Raw genomic sequence first — 25,888 nt, 5'->3', positions numbered from 1 at the left:
CGGCTAATTATCAAAATCCAGAAAAGAGACGTTAAATTCTACAACCACTTAAAAGGAAGCGATTCCCAAACCTTCCATAACAAAGCCATCACCTACAGAGAGATGAACCTGCTGGTCCTGGGGCTCTGTTCACAAACACAAACAGACCCCACAGAGCCCCAGGACAGCAACATAATTAGACTCAATCATGAGAAAACAAAAAGATAATTACTTGACACATTGGAAAGAATGAACAAAAAAAATAGAATGCAATTTGGCCCAAAACAGAGAGTACACAGTGGCAGAATACCTGACCACTGTGACTGACCCAAAATTAAGGAAAGCTTTGACTATGTACAGACTCAGTGAGCATAGCCTTGCTATTGAGAAAGGCTGATCTGGTTCTCAAGAGAAGACAGGTTATGTGCACACTGTCCACAAAATGAAGTGGAAACTGAGCTGCACTTCCTAACCTCCTGCCAAATGTATGACCATATTAGAGACAGATCCACAAAGAATTCCAAAACAAATCTAATGTTGATAAACTCCCATATCTAATGGGTGAAATACCACAGTATGCCATACAGCAGCAAGATGTGTGACCTGTTGCCACAATAAAAGGGCAACCAGTGAACAACAAACACCATTGTAAATACAACCCATATTTATGTTAATTGATATTCCATTTTGTTCTTTAACTATTTGATCTTTTGTGAGCTTAATTTTGACTGTACTTTTTTACTTAAAAAAATCACTTTTGTTTATTATCTATTCCACTTGCTTTGGCAATGTAAACATATGTTTCCCTTGCCATAAAGAGAGAGAGAGAGAAAGAGAGAGAGACGAAATAGTGAAATAGAAAGAGAGAGAGAGAGCGAGAGAGAAAGAGAGAGAAAGAGAGAGAAAGAAAGAGAAATAAAGAATTTAAAAAATATATATATTTTACCTTTATTTTACTAGGCAAGTCAGTTAAATAACAAATTCTTATTTTCAATGACGGCCTAGGAACAGTGGGTTAACTGCCTGTTCAGGGGCAGAACGACAGATTTGTACCTTGTCAGGTCGGGGATTTGAACTTGCAACCTTTCGGTTACTAGTCCAACGCTCTAACCACTAGGCTAGAAGAGAGAGAAAAAGAATGAAAAAATAGAGAAAGAGAGAGAGAAAGAGAAAGAGAGAGAGAGCGACTAATAGAAACAGAGGGTACATTAAAGGTAACTCACTTTGTTGTTCTCCCCACAGACTCCAGTTACCTACAAAGAAACAGAATGTTTTAGGATGAATTCTGAAACATTCTGAATATTACAGTATCTAAATGACTTAATGGGTTTTAGAACACTTTAATTGAACTGTTTGCACTGATGGTATGTGTGTCTTACTTACTGCATAGTATGCTGTGCTAAAGTAAGGGTACTTTTAGGTGCAGACTGCCATGCATTGTTATTGGTAGGAAATGTTTTCATGCCAAAAAGGAGGCTAGTTTGCTGAGGTCTCTGTTTGTCTGAGTGTGTGTGTTTGTGTGCGCACACGTGTGTGTGTAGGAAGACACAGTGGGGGCTGGCTGTCAGACAGCTAGAGTCCTAGTCCGTCCCGCTCCACTCACCCCCCTCGTGGTGTCAGTTAGTAGACAAACACTCTGACTGACACCACCAGAAGCACTCTGATTGACACCAACAGAAACACTCAGACTGACACCACCAGAAACATTGACTGACACCACCAGAAACAATGACTGACACCGCCAGAAACAATGACTGACACTACCAGAAACATTGACTGTCACCGCCAGAAACAATGACTGACACCACCAGAAACAATGACTGACTCCACCAGAAACATTGACTGACTCACCACCAGAAACATTGACTGACTCCCCCAGAAACATTGACTGACTCCACCAGAAACAATGACTGTCACCACCAGAAACATTGACTGTCACAACCAGAAACAATGACTGACACCACCAGAAACATTGACTGTCACCACCAGAAACAATGACTGTCACCACCAGAAACAATGACTGTCACCACCAGAAACAATGACTGTTACACACACACACACACACACACACACACACACACTAGAGCAATACAAATATCTCTCACAGAACAGACAGGGCGATATCGAAGAGTTGACACTCTTTGGTTAATTGCAAACACCTGTATCAGACAAGCCCAGTGATTGGTGGATAACTCACAGCACTGTGTCCCTGGGACAGGAAGTGGTCGCTCCAGGTCTTCCTGGTACGAGTCCTGGTTAGTTATCTGAAATACATCACACATAATATTTGCCTCAGTCGGTAGAGCATGGAGCTTGCAAAGCCAAAGGTCATGGGTCCTGGGTCCTGCTGGGGCCACCCATACATGAAAATATATGCACACATGACTGTAAGTCGCTTTGGATAAAACGCCTCTACTGAATGGCATATATAATGGCATATGCAGTAAATATAACACACTGTATATCATTCAAAGGAATTTTACTGTGCAATAGAGGGTGAGCCATTACAGTTGAAGTTGGAAGTTTACATACACCTCAGCCAAATAGATTTAAACTCAGTTTTTCACAATTCCTGACATTTAATCCCATTAAAAATGTTCCCTGTTTTAGGTCAGTTAGGATCACCACTTTATTTTAAGAATGTGAAATGTCAGAATAATAGTAATGATTTAGTAATGAGTAGTAATGAGAATGATTTATTTCAGCTTTTATTTCTTTCATCACATTCCCAGTGGGTCAGAAGTTTACATACACTCAATTAGTATTTGGTAGCATTGCCTTTAAATTGTTTAACTTGGGTCAAATGTTTTGGGTAGCCTTCCACAAGCTTCCCACGATAAATTGGGTGAATTTTGGCCCATTCCTCCTGACAGAGCTGGAGTAACTGAGTCAGGTTTGTAGGCCTCCTTGCTCACACACGCTTGTTCAGTTCTGCCCACACATTTTCTATAGAATTGAAGCCCTTTTGCCACAACTTTGGAAGTATGCTTGGGGTCATTGTCCAGTTGGAAGACCCATTTGCGACCAAGCTTAACTTCCTGACTGATGTCTTGAGATGTTGCTTCAATATATCCACATCATTTTCCTCCTTCATGAAGCCATCTATTTTGTGAAGTGCACCAGCCCTTCCTGCAGCAAAGCACCCCACAACATGATGTTGCCCCACCCGTGCTTCACGTTTGGGATGGTGTTCTTCGGCTTGCAAGCCTCCCCCTTTCTCCTCCAAACATAACGATGTTCATTATGGCCAAACAGTTCTATTTTTGTTTCATCAGACCAGAGGACATTTCTCCAAAAAGTATGATCTTTGTCCCCATGTGCAGTTGCAAACCGTAGTCTGGCTTTTTTATGGCGGCTTTGGAGCAGTGGCTTCTTCCTTGCTGAGCGGCCTTTCAGGTTATGTGGATATAGGGACTCGTTTTACTGTGGATATAGATCATTTTGTACCTGTTTCCTCCAGCATCTTCACAAGGTCCTTTGCTGTTGTTCTGGGATTGATTTGCACTTTTGGCACCAAAGTACGTCCATCTCTAGGAGACAGAAAGCGTCTCCTTCCTGAGCAGTGTGACGGCTGCGTGGTCCCATAGTGTTTATAGTTGTGTACTATTGTTTGTGCAGATGAACGTGGTACCTTCAGGTGTTTGGAAATTGCTCCCAAGGATGAACCAGACTTGTGGAGGTCTATACATTTTTTTCTCATCATGTCAGGCAAAGAGGCACTGTGTTTGAAGGTAGGCCTTGAAATACATCCGCAGGTACACCTCAAATTGACTCAAATTATGTCAATTAGCCTATCAGAAGCTTCTAAAGCCATGACGTAATTTTAGGGAATTTTCCAAGATGTTTAAAGGCACAGTCAACTTAGTGTATGTAAACTTCTGACCCACTGGAATTGTGATCCAGTGAATTATAAGTGAAATAATCTGTCTGTAAACAATTGTTGGAAAAATTACTTGTGTCATGTGTAACAGTTTAGCTTCCGTCCCTCTCCTCGCCCCTACCTGGGCTTGAACCAGGGACCCTCTGCACACAGAAAACAGTCACCCTTGAAGCATCGTTACCCATCCCGCCAGAGCAAATGGAACAACTACTAAAGGTCTCAGAGCGAGTGACGTCACCCAATTGAAACGCTATTAGCACACACCACTTCTAACTAGCTAGCCATTTTACATCGGTTACACATGCACAAAGTACATGTCCTAACCGACTTTGCCAAAACTATAGTTTGTTCAGAATACATTTGTGGAGTTGTTGAAAAATAGTTTTAATGACTCCAACCTAAGTGTATGTAAACTTCCGACTTCAACTGTATATGTGTTGGACAACAGCTTACATCCTGGTCTCTCATGGCATTGAGTTGCTCCAGTTTTTTGGCCCAATAGCGTGCCTCTTCCTCAGGGATATCTGAAAACAAGAGCCCAACAAAAAATCACAGCTGACCAGCACACACACATGTAGGTATGTACCCTCGCACATGCACACACCACAGCAATTAACATTAAGCTTTCCAACAGCAGTTTTACTTGGATAACTTACATAAATGATAACGCCCAAGATGCCGGTGTTTGGAGGATATATTGGCACGGATGTTGTTAGGCCCGAGACAACGGCTTAGAGGGCATTATCACTTTTATACAACAGGTTACCAATATATTCAAATAATGGTTCTAGCAGTGAAGAGGGCGAACCGGAGGATTCCGAGCCATCCACTTCTACCGATGATGACAGCTCTCTGGGTGGACAAGAACAGTCGGTCGCACCAGGCCTAGCCATACCTCCAAACAATGCCAGCAGGGACCCTACTATTTGGGTCCCGGACTCAGATTCGTCGCACCAGGCCTAGCCATACCTCCAAACAATGCCAGCAGGGACCCTACTATTTGGGTCCCGGACTCAGATTCGTCGCTCCACGTCCCCGATGACAGTGGTGCTGCTGCAGGATATCAATCCGAGGGCCTTTTTTTCGGCCAAGAAGCACGCACTCGCTGAATCCGGTTCTCTCTGGCGCAGCATTGTGTTGCTTCGAAGCGACTGAGTTTTTAAATGCGTTAAGGCTGGGTCATTGACAGAAAGCTTATTTTAAACTGCTCCAGCGAAAAGAGGCCCGCCATGCAGTTCTGAAAGCACTCCGAAGCTCAAATGATCTCACTCTTTTTACAGTTCTACAGGAATATTCAATTATATGTTAAACATGTTAAAGAAAAGTGTTATTTTTATTTATTGTAACAATTGTGGGGTCGTGGGGTCGTGCCATGTGTGATAACAAGTGTCATATTATTAGTAAGAAACTATTTTTCCTACTATAGGTAGCTGGCTGCATAGTGATTGCAACATTGTAACTCTCAGATGCGGAGGTTAAAGTAAGATGAATTTTTTCCTGGGAAGGGCCCTCCTATATCTGCACGCCCGCACCAGCATGTTTTATGGGGCCTTACTCTTAGAATTACATGTAGATTTGGAGCCTATTTCTTCCTATTCAAAAACGTGGTAGGCCTACATGTTTGACAAACACAATTATGCTATCTATAGATGTCGGTATAGCCAAATCCTCCAATACTGTCGCATGCACTCCTTAAATACCCCCGTGTCTGGGAAGGGCTATGGTTTTGTCAGTTTGTATTTCCATTTTGTATTTTCAATACTAACACAATTTGCACGCGACTTAAATATTTGCACAATATGTAGACAATGGCTGACCGTAGCCGAACCACAGACCCGACGTTGCCGACATTTCATCTTCAGCAAAACGCAAGCACTTCCAGCTGATTGCTAGAAAACGTTAATCGGTTGACAATGTTCCGTTAAGTTGGTTACACATTATGCATCACATGCAATGGGTCAGGAGATGGAAAATACAACCTGGAACTATAAGCCGACAGCCGTATACAGACCAGTGCTACAACAAGTCTGGTTCATAATAATGTTTTCCTGTGGACATTTTATCTCCACTTCCGACCGTCAAAAGGACCAACAACACGGACAACCAGTAAAGTGTATTTAAATATCATTTCATTCAACACTCTGGCTTGTAGAGACCCCTGCGTCTTTTTTTTAGGGCGATTTCTTTCAGACTGAACATCCATGGGGTAACCATGGTAACAGTCTAGCGTATTAGGCACATCTACTGTATTTTATCTACTGTATTTTAAGACGTTCTGGGGGAATAAATTAGGGTCAATGAAGTATAGTCATTATTTGATTCATTAAGTTGTGTTTGTTCATCCATCCGTTAATAATTGTTTTGTGTATTAGTTAGTTATTTCATTGGTTCCCTCCCTCACTCACCGAGAGGAAGTTCAAAGCGTGTGTCCAGCAGCACCTGGTGTAAAGTGGGGTCTTTGGTTCCACAGATATCGTTGTCCGCCATGATAACCTGGGAGTCCAGGGTCAGCCAGTCCCCCGGACCCTCCTACACAACAGAAATGGAACGCATGAACCTGATACACCATTCATTATCATTGTTAGTTTGTTAGTTAGAACCCCATTGTAATACTGCATACTAAAACATTAGCCTGGTCCCAGATCAGTTCGTGCTGTCTTACCATCTCTTACAGTCATTGTCATGCAACTGACAAGCAGTCTGTCCCTGGATCTTTCAACAGGGACTCATTCAGTGAGTCATTCTATTTGTACCTTCCATGGCTGATATCATTTATTATCCCAAGGAGTTGCCTTGCCCCGGCTTAGGAACTAAGTAGTACTAGGATTTTTCAATTTAAATTACTTTACAAAATTCTTGCAACCAATAGACTGTTACATATATGGGGGATACAATCTTCCAGCTCTGCAGATTCTGCTGTGAGGAGGCAGAGTCATTAGATCATTTATTTTGGTATTGTCCATATGTAGCTCGTTTTTGGTCACAGGTCCAGGAATGGCTGAAGAATTACAACATTTGCCTAGAACTAACGCTGCAGATAGCAATACTGGGTGATTTGAAAAGCCATAGTCAATCAATCAATAATATAATCATTATTTTAGCAAAAATGTTTATTTTTAATTTACAATCTGTAGAAGCTATGAGAATAGAAAGGTTCAATTTGATTGTGAAGCATCACAGCACAGTTGAAAAATATATGGCAAATAGAAATCCAAAATGGATGATGTTGAGAGATAGATGGGAGAGGTTGAATGGAGCTGAAGGGTGGGACTAATAGCAAGGTAAAACATGTAAAACATACGTGTAAAACATCTGTACATACATGTAAAACATGTAAAACATCTGTACATACATGTAAAACATGTAAAACATCTGTAAAATGTATGTAGGTTCAGAACTTTTACAAATAGAAATCCAAAATGGATGATGTTGGGAGATAGATGGGAGAGGTTGAATGGAGCTGAAGGGTGGGACTAACATCTGTACATACATGTAAAACATGTAAAACATCTGTAAAATGTATGTAGGTTCAGAACTTTTACAAAAGGGGATCGGCGGAAGGGTTTGCTGGGAATAATAATAAAGGTATATTCTTTAAAAAATTATGTATGTCTATATAGGTATGTGTATGTATATATGTGTATATGTATGTCTATATAGGTATGTGTATGTACATATGTGTATATGTATGTCTATATAGGTATGTGTATGTACATATGTGTATATGTATGCATGCGTGTATGGATATATATATTTACCCCAAAAATATATGGGGGATTGGAAATGATGCAGACAATTACATTGATGGAACCAATATTCTTTCCGCAATATTAAGCTGATCCACCCCATAGTAGTACTATGCCAGTATGAGTTTTGGGGGTGTAGTGTACCTCGTTTGATTGGCGGATGCTGTGCAGGGGGATCCACACCGTGCCAACCATGGTGTCCCATATTAAGCCTTTATTCCACATCTCCACCGTCAGCCCCAGGTCCAGCCTGTTAATCTCACTAGAGACAGAGACAGAGAGAGAGACAGAGAGAGGGAGAAAGAGAGAGACAGAGAGAAGACAGAGAGAGAGACAGAGAGAGGGAGAAAGAGAGAGACAAGACAGAGAGAGACAGAGAGAGAGACACAGAGAGAGGGAGAAAGAGAGAGAGAAAGAGACAGAGACAGGGAGAGAGACACAGAGAGAGAGAGAGACAGAGAGAGGGAGAAAGAGAGAGAGACAGGGAGAGAGACAGAGAGAGAGAGACACACAGAGAGAGGGTGAAAGAGAGGCACAGAGAGAGGGAGAAAGAGAGACAGAGAGAGGGAGAAAGAGAGAGACAAGACATAGAGAGAGAGAGAGAGAGACAGAGAGAAAGAGATAGAAAGAGAGAGACAGAGAGAGGGAGAAAGAGAGACACAGAGAGGGAGAAAGAGAGACAGCGAGAGGGAGAAAGAGAGAGACAAGACAGAGAGAGAGAGAGAGAGAGAGAGACACAGAGAGACAGAGAGAGGGAGAAAGAGAGAGAGAAAGAAAGAAAGAGAGAGACAGAGAGAGGGAGAAAGAGAGAGAGAGAGAAAGAGAGAGACAGAGAGAGGGAGAAAGAGAGAGACAGAGAGAGTGCGAAAGAGAGACACACACAGAGAGAGACACAGAGAGAGGGAGAAAGAGAGACACAGAGAGATGGAGAAGACAGCACAGATACAATAGGGGAAAGACAGCAGGAGAGAGAATGGGGAAAAGAGATACACAGAGGAGTTTGTGTCAGGAAGACAGGAATAAACTGAGTGGAAGGAGTGATGGAGGAGGAGGAATTAGAGTAAACAGAGGCCGACCCAGAGTCAGACAAAAGCCCAGGGTGGGACATACAAATGTGCTGTGTGATTGGGATTATTATATTTTTTCTCTCTAACACACACAGACACACACACACACACACAAATTACTTCTGGGTCTGAGGGTACCAAATAGAAAATACGTCTCTATAAGAGAGTGTCTGGGAGGAATCTAACAAACAGCCTTTACAAGACAACAGGGAGTTATTAAACAGAGAGACGGTGGAGAGGTAGAGAGCGAGGGGAGGGAGGGAGGGGAAGAGAGAGATGGGGGAGTAGAGAGGGGAGAGCGGTAGAGAGCGAGGGGAGGGAGGGAGGGGAAGAGAGAGATGGGGGAGTAGAGAGGGGAGAGAGGTAGAGAGCGAGGGGAGGGAGGGGAAGAGAGAGATGGGGGGAGTAGAGAGGGGAGAGCGCTAGAGAGCGAGGGGAGGGAGGGAGGGGAAGAGAGAGATGGGGGAGTAGAGAGGGGAGAGAGGTAGAGAGAGCGAGGGGAGGGGAAGAGAGAGATGGGGGAGTAGAGAGGGGAGAGCGGTAGAGAGCGAGGGGAGGGAGGGAGGGGAAGAGAGAGATGGGGGAGTAGAGAGGGGAGAGAGGTAGAGAGCGAGGGGAGGGAGGGGAAGAGAGAGATGGGGGAGTAGAGAGGGGAGAGCGGTAGAGAGCGAGGGAGGGAGGGAGGGGAAGAGAGAGATGGGGGAGTAGAGAGGGGAGAGAGGAGAGAGAGCGAGGGAGGGGAAGAGAGAGATGGGGAGTAGAGAGGGGAGAGCGGTAGAGAGCGAGGGGAGGGAGGGAGGGGAAGAGAGAGATGGGGAGTAGAGAGGGGAGAGAGGTAGAGAGAGCGAGGGGAGGGGAAGAGAGAGATGGGGGAGTAGAGAGGGGAGAGCGGTAGAGAGCGAGGGGAGGGAGGGAGGGGAAGAGAGAGATGGGGGAGTAGAGAGGGAGAGAGGTAGAGAGAGCGAGGGGAGGGGAAGAGAGAGATGGGGGAGTAGAGAGGGAGAGCGGTAGAGAGCGAGGGAGGGAGGGGAAGAGAGAGATGGGGGAGTAGAGAGGGGAGAGCGGTAGAGAGCGAGGGAGGGAGGGGAAGAGAGAGATGGGGGAGTAGAGAGGGGAGAGAGGTAGAGAGCGAGGGGAGGGAGGGAGGGGAAGAGAGAGATGGGGGAGTAGAGAGGGGAGAGAGGTAGAGAGCGAGGGGAGGGAGGGGAAGAGAGAGATGGGGAGTAGAGAGGGGAGAGCGGTAGAGAGCGAGGGGAGGGAGGGGAAGAGAGAGATGGGGGAGTAGAGAGGGGAGAGAGGTAGAGAGCGAGGGGAGGGAGGGAGGGGAAGAGAGAGATGGGGGAGTAGAGAGGGGAGAGAGGTAGAGAGCGAGGGAGGGGAAGAGAGAGATGGGGGAGTAGAGGGAGAGCGGTAGAGAGCGAGGGGAGGGAGGGGAAGAGAGAGATGGGGGAGTAGAGAGGGGAGAGAGGTAGAGAGCGAGGGGAGGGAGGGAGGGGAAGAGAGAGATGGGGGAGTTGAGAGGGGAGAGAGGTAGAGAGCGAGGGGAGGGAGGGAGGGGAAGAGAGAGATGGGTTGGAGTACTTCCGGGTTGGAGCGAGCAGTCGCATACGCACTTCGGTCTGCAGGTAGTATAACTTTTCATTACATTTCATTATAGTACAACGGTTTGATTTGTCTAATCTTAGCAATTTCTTCTTAGCTAGCTACATAGCCGTCTCTGTATCAAAGATAATTGCGTAATTATCGTATTTCGTCGTCCTAACGTAGCCTACACTGCTATCTGCCCAGCAGCTAGCCAGCTAGCTAACGTCCACCGTCTACCGTATAGCAGCACTGTAGTAACTATTACCCTCAACTGAACGACTTGATTAGTGTAGTGTTAGCTAGCTACATAGTTGTCTTTGCTGTCTTCGTATCCAAGATAATTGTGTAGTTTAGAGTGTGTAGTTTTAGAGTGATTATCTTAATTTACCGAGGTTAGCTAGCCAGCTATTTGTCGTCCTTAACGTAGGAGACACTGCTAGCCAGCCAACGTCTACCGAATAGAACTTAACAACCCGGTCGCATTCCGCCTCGCTCCACAGGTAGTATCACATTTTCATTTCATTTCATTACAGTACAACGGTTTGATTTGTTTGATCGTAGCTAGCTACATAGCTAGCTACATAGCCGTCTCTGTATCAAAGATAATTGTGTAGTCTAGAGCGATTTTCTAGGTTACCTAGCCAGCTATTGTCGTTCTTTTAACGCAACGTAACGTAATCAACACTGCTAGCTAGCCAGCTAGCCCCCGAATCAACAACGCAGTCACTGCCAGCTAGCCTACAAAGTCAACAACGCAGCCACTGCCAGCTAGCCTACTTCAGCAGTACTGTATCATTTTTAATCATTTTAGTCAATAAGATTCTTGCTACGTAAGCTCAACTTTCTGAACATTCGAGACGTGTAGTCCACTTGTCATTCCAATCTCCTTTGCATTAGCGTAGCCTCTTCTGTAGCCTGTCAACTATGTGTCTGTCTATCCCTGTTCTCTCCTCTCTGCACAGACCATACAAACGCTCCACACCGCGTGGCCGCGGCCACCCTAATCTGGTGGTCCCAGCGCGCACGACCCACGTGGAGTTCCAGGTCTCCGGTAGCCTCTGGAACTGCCGATCTGCAGCCAACAAGGCAGAGTTCATCTCAGCCTATGCCTCCCTCCAGTCCCTCGACTTCTTGGCACTGACGGAAACATGGATCACCACAGATAACACTGCTACTCCTACTGCTCTCTCTTCGTCCGCCCACGTGTTCTCGCACACCCCGAGAGCTTCTGGTCAGCGGGGTGGTGGCACCGGGATCCTCATCTCTCCCAAGTGGTCATTCTCTCTTTCTCCCCTTACCCATCTGTCTATCGCCTCCTTTGAATTCCATGCTGTCACAGTTACCAGCAATTTCAAGCTTAACATCCTTATCATTTATCGCCCTCCAGGTTCCCTCGGAGAGTTCATCAATGAGCTTGATGCCTTGATAAGCTCCTTTCCTGAGGACGGCTCACCTCTCACAGTTCTGGGCGACTTTAACCTCCCCACGTCTACCTTTGACTCATTCCTCTCTGCCTCCTTCTTTCCACTCCTCTCCTCTTTTGACCTCTCCCTCTCACCTTCCCCCTACTCACAAGGCAGGCAATACGCTCGACCTCATCTTTACTAGATGCTGTTCTTCCACTAACCTCATTGCAACTCCCCTCCAAGTCTCCGACCACTACCTTGTATCCTTTTCCCTCTCGCTCTCATCCAACACTTCCCACACTGCCCCTACTCGGATGGTATCGCGCCGTCCCAACCTTCGCTCTCTCTCCCCCGCTACTCTCTCCTCTTCCATCCTATCATCTCTTCCCTCTGCTCAAACCTTCTCCAACCTATCTCCTGATTCTGCCTCCTCAACCCTCCTCTCCTCCCTTTCTGCATCCTTTGACTCTCTATGTCCCCTATCCTCCAGGCCGGCTCGGTCCTCCCCTCCCGCTCCGTGGCTCGACGACTCATTGCGAGCTCACAGAACAGGGCTCCGGGCAGCCGAGCGGAAATGGAGGAAAACTCGCCTCCCTGCGGACCTGGCATCCTTTCACTCCCTCCTCTCTACATTTTCCTCTTCTGTCGCTGCTGCTAAAGCCACTTTCTACCACTCTAAATTCCAAGCATCTGCCTCTAACCCTAGGAAGCTCTTTGCCACCTTCTCCTCCCTCCTGAATCCTCCTCCCCCTCCCCCTCCTCCCTCTCTGCAGATGACTTCGTCAACCATTTTGAAAAGAAGGTCGACGACATCCGATCCTCGTTTGCTAAGTCAAACGACACCGCTGGTTCTGCTCACACTGCCCTACCCTGTGCTCTGACCTCTTTCTCCCTCTCTCTCCAGATGAAATCTCGCGTCTTGTGACGGCCGGCCGCCCAACAACCTGCCCGCTTGACCCTATCCCCTCCTCTCTTCTCCAGACCATTTCCGGAGACCTTCTCCCTTACCTCACCTCGCTCATCAACTCATCCCTGACCGCTGGCTACGTCCCTTCCGTCTTCAAGAGAGCGAGAGTTGCATCCCTTCTGAAAAAACCTACACTCGATCCCTCCGATGTCAACAACTACAGACCAGTATCCCTTCTTTCTTTTCTCTCCAAAACTCTTGAACGTGCCGTCCTTGGCCAGCTCTCCCGCTATCTCTCTCAGAATGACCTTCTTGATCCAAATCAGTCAGGTTTCAAGACTAGTCATTCAACTGAGACTGCTCTTCTCTGTATCACGGAGGCGCTCCGCACTGCTAAAGCTAACTCTCTCTCCTCTGCTCTCATCCTTCTAGACCTATCGGCTGCCTTCGATACTGTGAACCATCAGATCCTCCTCTCCACCCTCTCCGAGTTGGGCATCTCCGGCGCGGCCCACGCTTGGATTGCGTCCTTACCTGACAGGTCGCTCCTACCAGGTGGCGTGGTGAGAATCCGTCTCCTCACCACGTGCTCTCACCACTGGTGTCCCCCAGGGCTCTGTTCTAGGCCCTCTCCTATTCTCGCTATACACCAAGTCACTTGGCTCTGTCATAACCTCACATGGTCTCTCCTATCATTGCTATGCAGACGACACACAATTAATCTTCTCCTTTCCCCCTTCTGATGACCAGGTGGCGAATCGCATCTCTGCATGTCTGGCAGACATATCAGTGTGGATGACGGATCACCACCTCAAGCTGAACCTCGGCAAGACGGAGCTGCTCTTCCTCCCGTGGAAGGACTGCCCGTTCCACGATCTCGCCATCACGGTTGACAACTCCACTGTGTCCTCCTCCCAGAGCGCTAAGAACCTTGGCGTGATCCTGGACAACACCCTGTCGTTCTCAACTAACATCAAGGCGGTGGCCCGTTCCTGTAGGTTCATGCTCTACAACATCCGCAGAGTACAACCCTGCCTCACACAGGAAGCGGCGCAGGTCCTAATCCAGGCACTTGTCATCTCCCGTCTGGATTACTGCAACTCGCTGTTGGCTGGGCTCCCTGTCTGTGCCATTAAACCCCTACAACTCATCCAGAACGCCGCAGCCCGTCTGGTGTTCAACCTTCCCAAGTTCTCTCACGTCACCCCGCTCCTCCGCTCTCTCCACTGGCTTCCAGTTGAAGCTCGCATCCGCTACAAGACCATGGTGCTTGCCTACGGAGCTGTGAGGGGAACGGCACCTCAGTACCTCCAGGCTCTGATCAGGCCCTACACCCAAACAAGGGCACTGCGTTCATCCACCTCTGGCCTGCTCGCCTCCCTACCACTGAGGAAGTACAGTTCCCGCTCAGCCCAGTCAAAACTGTTCGCTGCTCTGGCCCCCAATGGTGGAACAAACTCCCTCACGACGCCAGGACAGCGGAGTCAATCACCACCTTCCGGAGACACCTGAAACCCCACCTCTTTAAGGAATACCTAGGATAGGATAAAGTAATCCTTCTCACCCCCCCCTTAAAAGATTTAGATGCACTATTGTAAAGTGGCTGCTCCACTGGATGTCATAAGGTGAATGCACCAATTTGTAAGTCGCTCTGGATAAGAGCGTCTGCTAAATGACTTAAATGTAATTGTAAATGGGGGAGTAGAGAGGGGAGAGAGGTAGAGAGCGAGGGGAGGGAGGGGAAGAGAGAGATGGGGGAGTAGAGAGGGGGAGAGGTAGAGAGCGAGGGGAGGGAGGGGAAGAGAGAGATGGGGGAGTAGAGAGGGGGAGAGGTAGAGAGCGAGGGGAGGGAGGGGAAGAGAGAGGGGGAGTAGAGAGGGGAGAGGTAGAGAGCGAGGGGAGGGAGGGAAGAGAGAGATGGGGGAGTAGAGAGGGGGAGAGGTAGAGAGCGAGGGGAGGGAGGGGAAGAGAGAGATGGGGAGTAGAGAGGGGAGAGAGATAGAGAGCGAGGGAGGGAAGAGACAGATGGGGGAGTAGAGAGGGGGAGAGGTAGAGAGCGAGGGGAGGGAGGGAGGGGAGGAGAGAGATGGGGGAGTAGAGAGGGGGGAGAGGTAGAGAGCGAAGGGAGAGAGGGGAAGAGAGAGATGGTCAGTTTGTAGGCCTCCTTGCTTGCACACACTTTTTCAGTTATGCCCACAACATTTCTATAGGTTTGAGGTCAGGGCTTTGTGATGGCCACTCCAATACCCTGACTTTGTTGTGCTTAATGCCATTTTGTCACAGCTTTGGAAGTATGCTTGGGGTCATTGTCCAGTTGGATGAACCATTTGCGACCAAGCTTAACTTCCTGACTGATGTCTTGAGATGTTGCTTCAATATATCCACATCATTTTCCTGCCTCATGAAGCCATCTATTTTGTGAAGTGCACCAGCCCCTCCTGCAGCAAAGCACCCCCACAACATGATGTTGCCACCCCCGTGCTTCACGGTTGGGATGGTGTTCTTCGGCTTGCAAGCCTCCCCCTTTTTCCTCCAAACATAACGATGGTCATTATGGCCAAACAGTTCTATTTTTATTTCATCAGACGAGAGGACATTTCTCCAAAAAGTATGATCTTTGTCCCCATGTGCAGTTGCAAACCGTAGTCTGGCATTTTTATGGTGGTTTTGGAGCAGTGGCTTCAGCCTTTCAGGTTATGTCTTGATAGGACTCGTTTTACTGTGGATATAGATACTTTTGTACCCGTTTCCTCCAGCATCTTCACAAGGTCCTTTGCTGTTGTTCTGGGATTGATTTGCACTTTTCACACCAAAGTACGTCCATCTCTAGGAGACTGAGTGGTATGACAGCTGCATGGTCCCATGGTGTTTATACTTGCGTACTGTTGTTTGTACAGATGAACGTGGTACCTTCAGGCGTTTGGAAATTGCTCCCAAGGATGAACCAGACTTGTGGAGGTCTACACATTTTTTCCTGAGGTCTTGGCTGATTTCTTTTGATTTTCCCATGATGTCAAGCAAAGAGGCACTGAGTTTGAAGGTAGGCCTTGAAATACATCCACAGGTACACCTCCAACTGACTCAAATGATGTCAATTAGCCTATCAGAAGCTTCTGAAGCCATGACATAATTTTCTGGAATTTTCCAAGTTGTTTAAAGGCACAGTCAACTTAGTGTATGTAAACTTCTGACCCACTGGAATTGTGATCCAGTGAATTATAAGTGAAATAATCTGTCTGTAAACAATTGTTGGAAAAATGACTTGTGTCATGCACAAAGTAGATGTCCTAACCGACTTGCCAAAACTATAGTTTGTTAACAAGAAATTTGTGGAGTGGTTGAAAAACACGTTTTAATGACTCCAACCTAAGTGTTTGTAAACTTCCGACTTCAACTGTAAATATTTTTGGGGTGACCGACTATGCTCTTTATTTTCTGCATCTATGTCATATCGCTGAGTCTACCTTTATTTTAAAAAGACGGAGGCAAGATTTCCTGTCTGAGTAGTGACTCTTTTTAAGAAAAGTGTCATTTTGATGAGTGCCTGTAACTGTGGGAGGAGACTGGAAGCCATTACAGAGGGATCTGAGTTTTAGGGAGGAGACTGGAAGCCATTACAGAGGGATCTGAGTTTTAGGGAGGAGACTGAGAAGCCACTACAGAGGGATCTGAGTTTTAGGGAGGAGACTGGAAGCCCTTACAGAGGGATCTGAGTTTTAGGGAGGAGACTGGACGCCATTACAGAGGGATCTGAGTTTTAGGGAGGAGACTGGAAGCCATTACAGAGGGATCTGAGTTTTAGGGAGGAGACTGGAAGCCACTACAGAGGGATCTGAGTTTTAGGGAGGAGACTGGAAGCCACTACAGAGGGATCTGAGTTTTAGGGAGGAGACTGGAAGCCACTACAGAGGGATCTGAGTTTTAGGGAGGAGACTGGAAGCCCTTACAGAGGGATCTGAGTTTTAGGGAGGAGACTGGAAGCCATTACAGAGGGATCTGAGTGTTAGGGAGGAGACTGGAAGCCATTACAGAGGGATCTGAGTTTTAGGGAGGAGACTGGAAGCCACTACAGAGGGATCTGAGTTTTAGGGAGGAGACTGGAAGCCACTACAGAGGGATCTGAGTTTTAGGGAGGAGACTGGAAGCCATTACAGAGGGATCTGAGTTTTAGGGAGGAGACTGGAAGCCATTACAGAGGATCTGAGTTTTAGGAGGAGGAGACTGGAAGCCATTACAGAGGGATCTGAGTTTTAGGGAGGAGACTGGAAGCCATTACAGAGGGATCTGAGTTTTAGGGAGGAGACTGGAAGCCACTACAGAGGGATCTGAGTTTTAGGGAGGAGACTGGAAGCCACTACAGAGGGATCTGAGTTTTAGGAGACTGGAAGCCACTACAGAGGGATCTGAGTTTTAGGGAGGAGACTGGAAGCCATTACAGAGGGATCTGAGTTTTAGGGAGGAGACTGGAAGCCAGAGGGATCTGAGTTTTTACAGAGGGATCTGAGTTTTAGAGGAGACTGAGAAGCCACTACAGAGGGATCTGAGTTTTATGGAGGAGACTGGAAGCCACTACAGAGGGATCTGAGTTTTATGGAGGAGACTGGAGGGATCTGAGTTTTAGGGAGGAGACAGCCTACAGAGGGATCTGAGTTTTAGGGAGGAGACTGGAAGCCATTACAGAGGGATCTGAGTTTTAGGGAGGAGACTGGAAGCCATTACAGAGGGATCTGAGTTTTAGGGAGGAGACTGGAAGCCACTACAGAGGGATCTGAGTTTTAGGGAGGAGACTGGAAGCCACTACAGAGGGATCTGAGTTTTAGGGAGGAGACTGGAAGCCACTACAGAGGGATCTGAGTTTTGGAGGAGGAGCCACTACAGAGATCTGAGTTTTAGGGAGGAGAGCCCTTACAGAGGGATCTGAGTTTTAGGGAGGGAGCCATTACAGAGACTGGAAGCCATTACAGAGGGATCTGAGTGTTAGGGAGGAGACTGGAAGCCATTACAGAGGGATCTGAGTTTTAGGGAGGAGACTGGAAGCCACTACAGAGGGATCTGAGTTTTAGGGAGGAGACTGGAAGCCACTACAGAGGGATCTGAGTTTTAGGGAGGAGACTGGAAGCCATTACAGAGGGATCTGAGTTTTAGGGAGGAGACTGGAAGCCATTACAGAGGGATCTGAGTTTTAGGGAGGAGACTGGAAGCCATTACGGAGGGATCTGAGTTTTAGGGAGGAGACTGGAAGCCATTACAGAGGGATCTGAGTTTTAGGGAGGAGACTGGAAGCCACTACAGAGGGATCTGAGTTTTAGGGAGGAGACTGGAAGCCACTACAGAGGGATCTGAGTTTTAGGTAGGAGACTGGAAGCCACTACAGAGGGATCTGAGTTTTAGGGAGGAGACTGGAAGCCATTACAGAGGGATCTGAGTTTTAGGGAGGAGACTGGAAGCCATTACAGAGGGATCTGAGTTTTAGAGAGGAGACTGGAAGCCACTACAGAGGGATCTGAGTTTTATGGAGGAGACTGGAAGCCACTACAGAGGGATCTGAGTTTTATGGAGGAGACTGGAAGCCACTACAGAGGGATCTGAGTTTTAGGGAGGAGACTGGAAGCCATTACAGAGGGATCTGAGTTTTAGGGAGGAGACTGGAAGCCATTACAGAGGGATCTGAGTTTTAGGGAGGAGACTGGAAGCCACTACAGAGGGATCTGAGTTTTAGGGAGGAGACTGAGTTTTAGGGAGGAGGAAGCCATTACAGAGGGATCTGAGTTTTAGGGAGGAGACTGGAAGCCATTACAGAGGGATCTGAGTTTTAGGGAGGAGACTGGAAGCCATTACAGAGGGATCTGAGTTTTAGGGAGGAGACTGGAAGCCATTACAGAGGGATCTGAGTTTTAGGGAGGAGACTGGAAGCCACTACAGAGGGATCTGAGTTTTAGGGAGGAGACTGGAAGCCATTACAGAGGGATCTGAGTTTTAGGGAGGAGACTGGAAGCCATTACAGAGGGATCTGAGTCATAGCTAAGACCTTCTGTGGTTCATCACTGTTACAATGCCAAACGCCTCGCACCATCACACCAGCAGCCCACAGGACACTACTCTGCAGTCAACCAGCCTGCCTACTGCTGCATGTTTCATAACCCACTAGTTTTTATTTTTTCATTATATCTTTATTTAACCAGGCAAGTCAGTTAAGAACAAATTCTGATTTTCAATGACGGCCTAGGAACAGTGGGTTAACTGCCTCGTTGAGGGGCAGAACGACAGATGTTTACCTCTTCAGCTCGGGGATTTGATCTTGCAATCTTTTGGTTACAAGTCCAACCCTCTAACCACTAGGTTACCTGCCGCACTTGTAAGCATAATACTCACCAGTCAAACTAGCATACACTCACTGGCTACCACACTACTCACCAGTCAAACTAGTACACACTCACTGGCTAACACACTTCTCACCAGGCAAACTAGTATACACTCACTGGCTACCACACTACTCACCAGTCAAACTAGTATAAACTCACTGGCTACCACACTACTCACCAGTCAAACTAGTATACACTCACTGGCTACCACACTACTCACCAGTCAAACTAGTATACACTCACTGGCTACCACACTACTCACCAGTCAAACTAGTATACACTCACTGGCTACCACACTACTCACCAGTCAAACTAGTATACACTCACTGGCTACCACACTTCTCACCAGTCAAACTAGTATACACTCACTGGCACACTTTCACCATCCACATTCGCTGACAAGCACACTGTTAGTAAGTCAGCTAGGAGATGGTTATGTAATGTAGGAGATTGTTATGTAATGTAGGAGATGGTTATGTAATGTAGGAGATGGTTATGTAATGTAGGGGATTGTTATGTAATGTAGGATATGGTTATGTAATGTAGGAGATGGTTATGTAATGTAGGAGATTGTTATGTAATGTAGGAGATGGTTATGTAATGTAGGAGATGGTTATGTAATGTAGGAGATGGGTATGTAATGTAGGAGATGGTTATGTAATGTAGGAGATGGTTATGTAATGTAGGATATGGTTATGTAATGTAGAATATGGTTATGTAATGTAGGGGGTGGGATGGTTATGTAATGTAGGAGATGGTTATGTAATGTAGGGGATTGTTATGTAATGTAGAATATGGTTATGTAATGTAGGGGGTGGGATGGTTATGTAATGTAGGAGATGGTTATGTAATGTAGGGGGTAGGAGGGATGGTTATGTCATGTAGGAGATGGTTATGTAATGTAGGGGTGGGATGGTTATGTAATGTAGGAGATGGTTATGTAATGTAGGAGATGGTTATGTAATGTGTAGGAGAGGATATGGTTATGTAATGTAGGGGGTGGGATGGTTATGTAATGTAGGGGGTGGGATGGTTATGTAATGTAGGAGATGGTTATGTAATGTAGGGGATTGTTATGTAATGTAGGATATGGTTATGTAATGTAGGAGATGGAGATGGTTATGATGGTTATGTAATGTAGGAGATGGTTATGTGATGTAGGAGATGGTTATGTAATGTAGCAGATGGTTATGTAATGTAGGGGATGGTTATGTAATGTAGGAGATGGTTATGTAATGTAGAAGATGGGTATGTACTGTAGGAGATGGTTATGTAATGTAGGAGGATTAGGAGGAGGAGATGGTTATGAGAGAGTTAGAAAATAGCTGGGAGGAAGAGGATAAGGAGGAGAAAGAGAAAGAGAGGAGCTGGGAGGAAGAAGGAGGAGAGGAGAGAGAGAGTGGGAAGCGCTGGGAGGAAGAGGATAAGGAGGAGGAGAGAGAGAGAGAGAGAGAGAGAGAGAGAGAGAGAGAGAGAAGCTGGGAGAAAGAGGATAAGGATTAGAGGAGAGAGAAAGGAGCAGGGAGGAAGATGATAAGGAGGAGAGAGAGAGGAGCTGGGATGAAGAGGATAGAGAGAGAGAGAGGAGAGAGAGAGAGAGTAAGAGGAGAGAGAGAGAGAGAGAGAGAGAGAGAGAGAGAAGCTGGGAGAAAGAGGATAAGGAGGAGAGGAGAGAAGGAGCTGGGATGAAGCGGATAAGGAGGAGAGAGAGGAGCTGGTAGGAAGCGGATAAGGAGGAGAGAGAGGAGCTGGTAGGAAGCGGATAAGGAGGAGAGAGAGGAGCTGGTAGGAAGCGGATAAGGAGGAGAGAGAGGAGCTGGTAGGAAGCGGATAAGGAGGAGAGAGAGGAGCTTGTAGGAAGCGGATAAGGAGGAGAGAGGAGCTGGTAGGAAGCGGATAAGGAGGAGAGAGAGAGAGGAGCTGGTAGGAAGAGGATAAGGAGGAGAGAGAGGAGCTGGTAGGAAGAGGATAAGGAGGAGAGAGAGAGATAAAGAGAGGATCTGGGAGGAAGAGGATAAGGAGGAGAGAGATAGAGTGAGAGGAACTGGGAGGAAGTCCATGTGGAGAGGGAGGAGGAGTGAGTGATAGCGGTACCGAGGGAGAAGAGATGAAATAACGGATGAGGGAGCAGGAGGGAAAAGGAGGTAGAGATAAACTGATGGAAAGACATTAAACAATAAAGAGGATAAAGAAAGATGGAGGTCGATGTAAGAGGAATTCAGAGACGTGAAGGAGTGACAAAAAAGGAAATAGAGATGTAGAGAATAGTGAAGAGAGGGAGATGAAGTCTTAGAAAGAGAGAGGACTCACAACATGAAGTCCTGCTCCCAGCTGGGCAGGCTTCCCCGGACAGCGATGGTCGTGCTCTTCACATTTTGCACCTTCAGGGTCACATACGTGTTGAACTTCTCTGTGAGTGAGAGAGAGAAAGACCTGAATTACTCTGTGAGGGAGAGAAACAACTAAACTAATAGCTAACTGAATTTATCTGTGAAGGGTAGAGAGTGAAATAACTGAATTTCTCTGTGAAAAGGTAGAGAGTGAAATAACTGAATTTATCTGTGAGAGGTAGAGAGTGAAAGAACTGAATTTATCTGTGAGAGGTAGAGAGTGAAAGAACTGAATTTATCTGTGAGGGGTAGAGAGTGAAATAACTGAATTTAGCTGTGAGAGGTAGAGAGTGAAATAACTGAATTTATCTGTGAGGGGTAGAGAAAGAAACAACTGAAGAGGAGAGGAAAGAAATGCTCCATATAAGAACTCTAGTCAGAGAAGTTGGCTGAAACACAGATCTAGGACCAGGGCAGGAGTTTTTCCTCTGCACTTCACCTGACCAGCCACACATGATCAGGTAAACTCCTGTCCCTATAAAACATAGCTAGCAAGTTTTCCCCAACCCAGTCCTGTTTTGTCTATTCTATTTCCAGGTTCCCAGCAGCACATACCTTGGGCTCCATCCAGCTTGGCTTTCTTCACTGTGAAAACATAGAGAGGAACACAGTCACACAGGGCAACACCATCTGTCGACAGAACTCTTACATACAGAACATAACATGCTGGAGCTGTTAACCTCCAAAATGGGTTCCAGTTTCCTGTTTTGTGGTTGTCACTAGTTACCACAACCGCAAAGTAAAAACTGTCTATAAAATATTATTTAAGGTTAGGATTAGGCATAAGATTAGCAGTGTGGTTAAGGTTAGGGCTAGGTTTAAAATCACATTTTAAGAAAATACGTTGTAGAAATAGCAACGTTTATGACATTGTGGCTGTGGTAACTAGTGACAACCCTGTTTTGTGGGCACTTCTCATATTGGATCATTTCTCTGGATCTCTGGAAAGTTGGATGGTGATATAATTCCATCCGATTTCCTGTACGTGTGAAAACTTGTTTTACTAAGCAATATGGAATTGTTTTAAGAACATCATTCCAATAATCATGTTGCTATTTGATTTAGAAGTATAAAAATATATATATACAACATTTTTTTGTTACATTTTTTTGACCTTACTGCTATTAGCCCATACAAACACATTGAATAAAAGGCGCTGCATGGTTAATCTGTGGTCTGCATTGGCCATGCAGCATTTATGGGGATACGGCCTCTGCAGAAGTCAGGGCATTCATACCACGGTCCTGTTGTCTATAGTCTATAGAGCTGTTGTGAAGGAAGTTGCAAAGGAAGTGAGTTTGTGTTTATATAGGACCTCCCGTCGTCACCTACCGTCAACCAATCATGTTAATGTGGAGCTAGACAGAGCCCTCGCATTGTTACAGAATTTGAAAGGTGCACAGTGATGCGATACGGTGCTCAATTTGGACTCTGCATGCCTCCGGAGGCTCCGCAATTGCGTCACGCCATCGATACGGCGCCTCCGACCACATTTTCGTATAAAGCATGAATTGGCTTTAACATTGAACAACAGATAGTCCCCTCCCCCAAAATGTAAAGGAAGTTTGTTTGAAAGTGTCTGTCCTATATCTGAGAGGTATAAGAAAGATCAGGACGTATTCATTTATTTAAGCCCTTATTTTTGGGACTGAACAGTCTCCATATATACTATACTTCCATCATTGTTTCCCACTGGTACCGGGAGACGTTCAGATGAGTCTTGTGAGCCTGTTGGTGTCCTAGAGCAAAACAACCTAAAACTAGGTGTTTGTGAGAGTCTCACAATTCCACAGAGGGGCCATATGAGTGTGTAGCCCAAACATGTTCGGACACTAGAAACAGAAGTTGGCAGATTGGCTGTACCGACTTCAGACGGGTCCCAAGACGCTTGTGGGAGTCGTAGAGAAGAACGGAGAACACCATCGTGGTCGCGAGGGTCTCATCTTTCCACAGAGGGGTCATTATAATTGTTTTTATTGATTCATGTACTGCATTGCTGAGGGAGCTTGCACATACATGCTGTAAACTGTGTATGTGACTAATACATTTGATTTGATTTTCTGCTCCTCAATACTTATTCCACCAGATCAAAGTTCCAGCCAGGTAGGATACATAGTGGAAACAGATGGAGTTGGGTTGCATATAGTCATGATAGGTTACAGTATTTTTCCCAATCTTCTGTTTTCATTGTGTTGGTTCATTGTTAAATAGTGCAGCGTTTATTCAAATTCAAAATAGTTTATATTTTACTCATCAGAGTTTTAGAATATTTTATTATTATTTTGTTATTGTTATTGCTATTAGTAAAGTGACTAAGACTTACACATTTGATACTAAATGTTATTTATATGTGTCATTTAATTTGCCATTAAGACATCTATTCTATGTATCTAAATAATAAAAGTGATAATTTGCCAGCGAATCTGTGACTGCGGTTGTGGCCCCAAAAAAGGTTGGGTGCACTTTTTTTTGTTTGAGTACATGCCCCCAAAAGGTCTGTGGCTGGCCGTGATGGCTGCCACCATCTGAGGACATTGGTCCTGTTGTCTCTTGGACCAAAGTGAGTTCTTTATTTGTTCATCTGATGTTTTGTTTACTATATATATATATATATGATTTGTTTCATAGTCGACCTACTTATCAGAGGATCTGTTTGTACCTTACTTTCACTTCTCAATTGTACACTATTAGCATTAGCATTTAGCATTCGTCCGTTTAAGTGGATGTAGCATTAAGTCCAAGTATTGGCACATTTTGTTGCCAGAACAATTGTCCTTTTCAAAACCCATACCATTTCTTATACCAATCACACACATAGACAGAAGCATTAACATGCAGCAAACCACTTACTATATAGCAGAGGCTGTAGTGCACTCTCATAGTCTGTGTCCTAAATGGCACCCTATTTACCTACACCCTATTTCCCCTATAGCCCTGGTCAAAAGGAGTGCACTATGTAGGGAATAGTGTGCCATTTGGAACTCAGGCATAGGAGGAGGCTCCACTAGTATGACTGGCCTGTGGTGTGTTATCCACAGTGGTGTTGCAGTAGAGACAGAAGGTGGATGTGCTGATTCTCTGAGCACTGTACAGAGACTTGTCATATTGAAGAAGGGGAGAATATGTGTTGCTACCTTGCAGTCCATGTGAATCATCTACACTGTGCAAACCAGTTACAGTCACTAGCCTCTTGAAGGACAACAGAAGTGCAATAAAAAGTTATTTATTTTAAAATAACTATATATTTTGGCATTTTCGGCATCCCTCTCAAAGGGTTGTTTCAATTAAGGCTATAATGCCAAATGTGTGTGTTTTTTTGTAATAAAGAAACACATCCTGTTATCCTATTCTGAGAGTGTGGGTTGAATATATTTTGTGGTTTTGTCTCTATAACGCCCACTCCATCCCTCTGCAGTACTGTTTAAACAGCTCTGACGTAACTCATGCCTGCATAGTTAATGCCCTACACTTTCCCTACCCACACACACACAGACCAATGTAGTCTCGGGGGAATTCTTGTTATTCTATACGTTACATTATGAAAGGAATAGCGGTTGTACAATATCATACGAATAAAAGGACATGTAGTATCAAAGGACATGTAGTTTCATACGTTTTACCTTGTTGTACCATAGCAAACGAATTGGAGGATGCTTAGTATTATCCTAAACGATATCATAACCGCCATTGATAAGAGACATTACTGTGCAGCCGTATTCATCGACCTGGCCAAGGCTTTCGACTCTGTCAATCACCACATTCCTATTGGCAGACTCAACAGCCTTGGTTTCTCAAATGATTGCCTCGCCTGGTTCACCAACTACTTCTCTGATAGAGTTCAGTGTGTCAAATCGGAGGGCCTGTTGTCCGGACCTCTGGCAGTGTCTACGGGGGTGCCACAGGGTTCAATTCTCGGGCCGACTCTCTTCTCTGTATACATCAATGATATCGCTCTTGCTGCTGGTGATTCTCTGATCCACCTCTACGCAGACGACACCATTCTGTATACTTCCGGCCCTTCTTTGTACACTGTGCTAACTAACATCCAGATGAGCTTCAATGCCATTACAACTCTCCTTCCGTGGCCTCCAACTGCTCTTAAATGCAAATAAAACTAAATGCATGCACTACTCTGGACGGTCCTGACTTAGAGTACGTGGACAACTACAAATACCTAATTGTCTGGCTAGACTGTAAACTCTCCTTCCACACTCACATTAAGCACCTCCAATCCAAAATTAAATCTAGAATCGGCTTCCTATTTTGCAACAAAGCATCCTTCATTCATGCTGCCAAACATACCCTCGTAAAACTGACCATCCTACCCATCCCCGACTTCGGCGATGTCATTTATAAAATAGCCTCCAACACTCTACTCAACAAATTGGATGCAGTCCACCGCGACCTGTACGCTCTCGTTGGCTGGCCCTCGCTTCATACTCGTCGCCAAATCCACTGGCTCCAGGTCATCTACAAGTCTTTGCTAGGTAAACCCCCACCTTATCTCAGCTCACTGGTCACCATAGCAGCACCCACCCGTAGCACGTGCTCCAGCAGGTATATTTCA

General features: G+C 45.9%; 1 protein-coding gene across 1 annotated transcript in view; it reads right to left on the bottom strand.

Moving 5' to 3' along the window:
• LOC115114725 (protein unc-13 homolog A-like) overlaps nucleotides 1-25,888 on the bottom strand; it is a 118,206-nt gene that overhangs the window by 77,487 nt on the left and 14,831 nt on the right. Inside the window, 7 exon segments of the mRNA XM_065013620.1 lie at nucleotides 1,203-1,232; nucleotides 2,177-2,231; nucleotides 4,313-4,383; nucleotides 6,265-6,388; nucleotides 7,750-7,867; nucleotides 21,242-21,341; nucleotides 21,877-21,906. Coding sequence (XP_064869692.1) covers nucleotides 1,203-1,232; nucleotides 2,177-2,231; nucleotides 4,313-4,383; nucleotides 6,265-6,388; nucleotides 7,750-7,867; nucleotides 21,242-21,341; nucleotides 21,877-21,906 — 528 coding nt within the window.

This window comes from Oncorhynchus nerka, linkage group LG9b, assembly GCF_034236695.1.
Source record: "Oncorhynchus nerka isolate Pitt River linkage group LG9b, Oner_Uvic_2.0, whole genome shotgun sequence".
Lineage (NCBI taxonomy): Eukaryota > Metazoa > Chordata > Actinopteri > Salmoniformes > Salmonidae > Oncorhynchus > Oncorhynchus nerka.
Note: the sequence above shows the minus strand (reverse complement) of the source record. Positions and strands in the feature narration are given on the sequence as shown.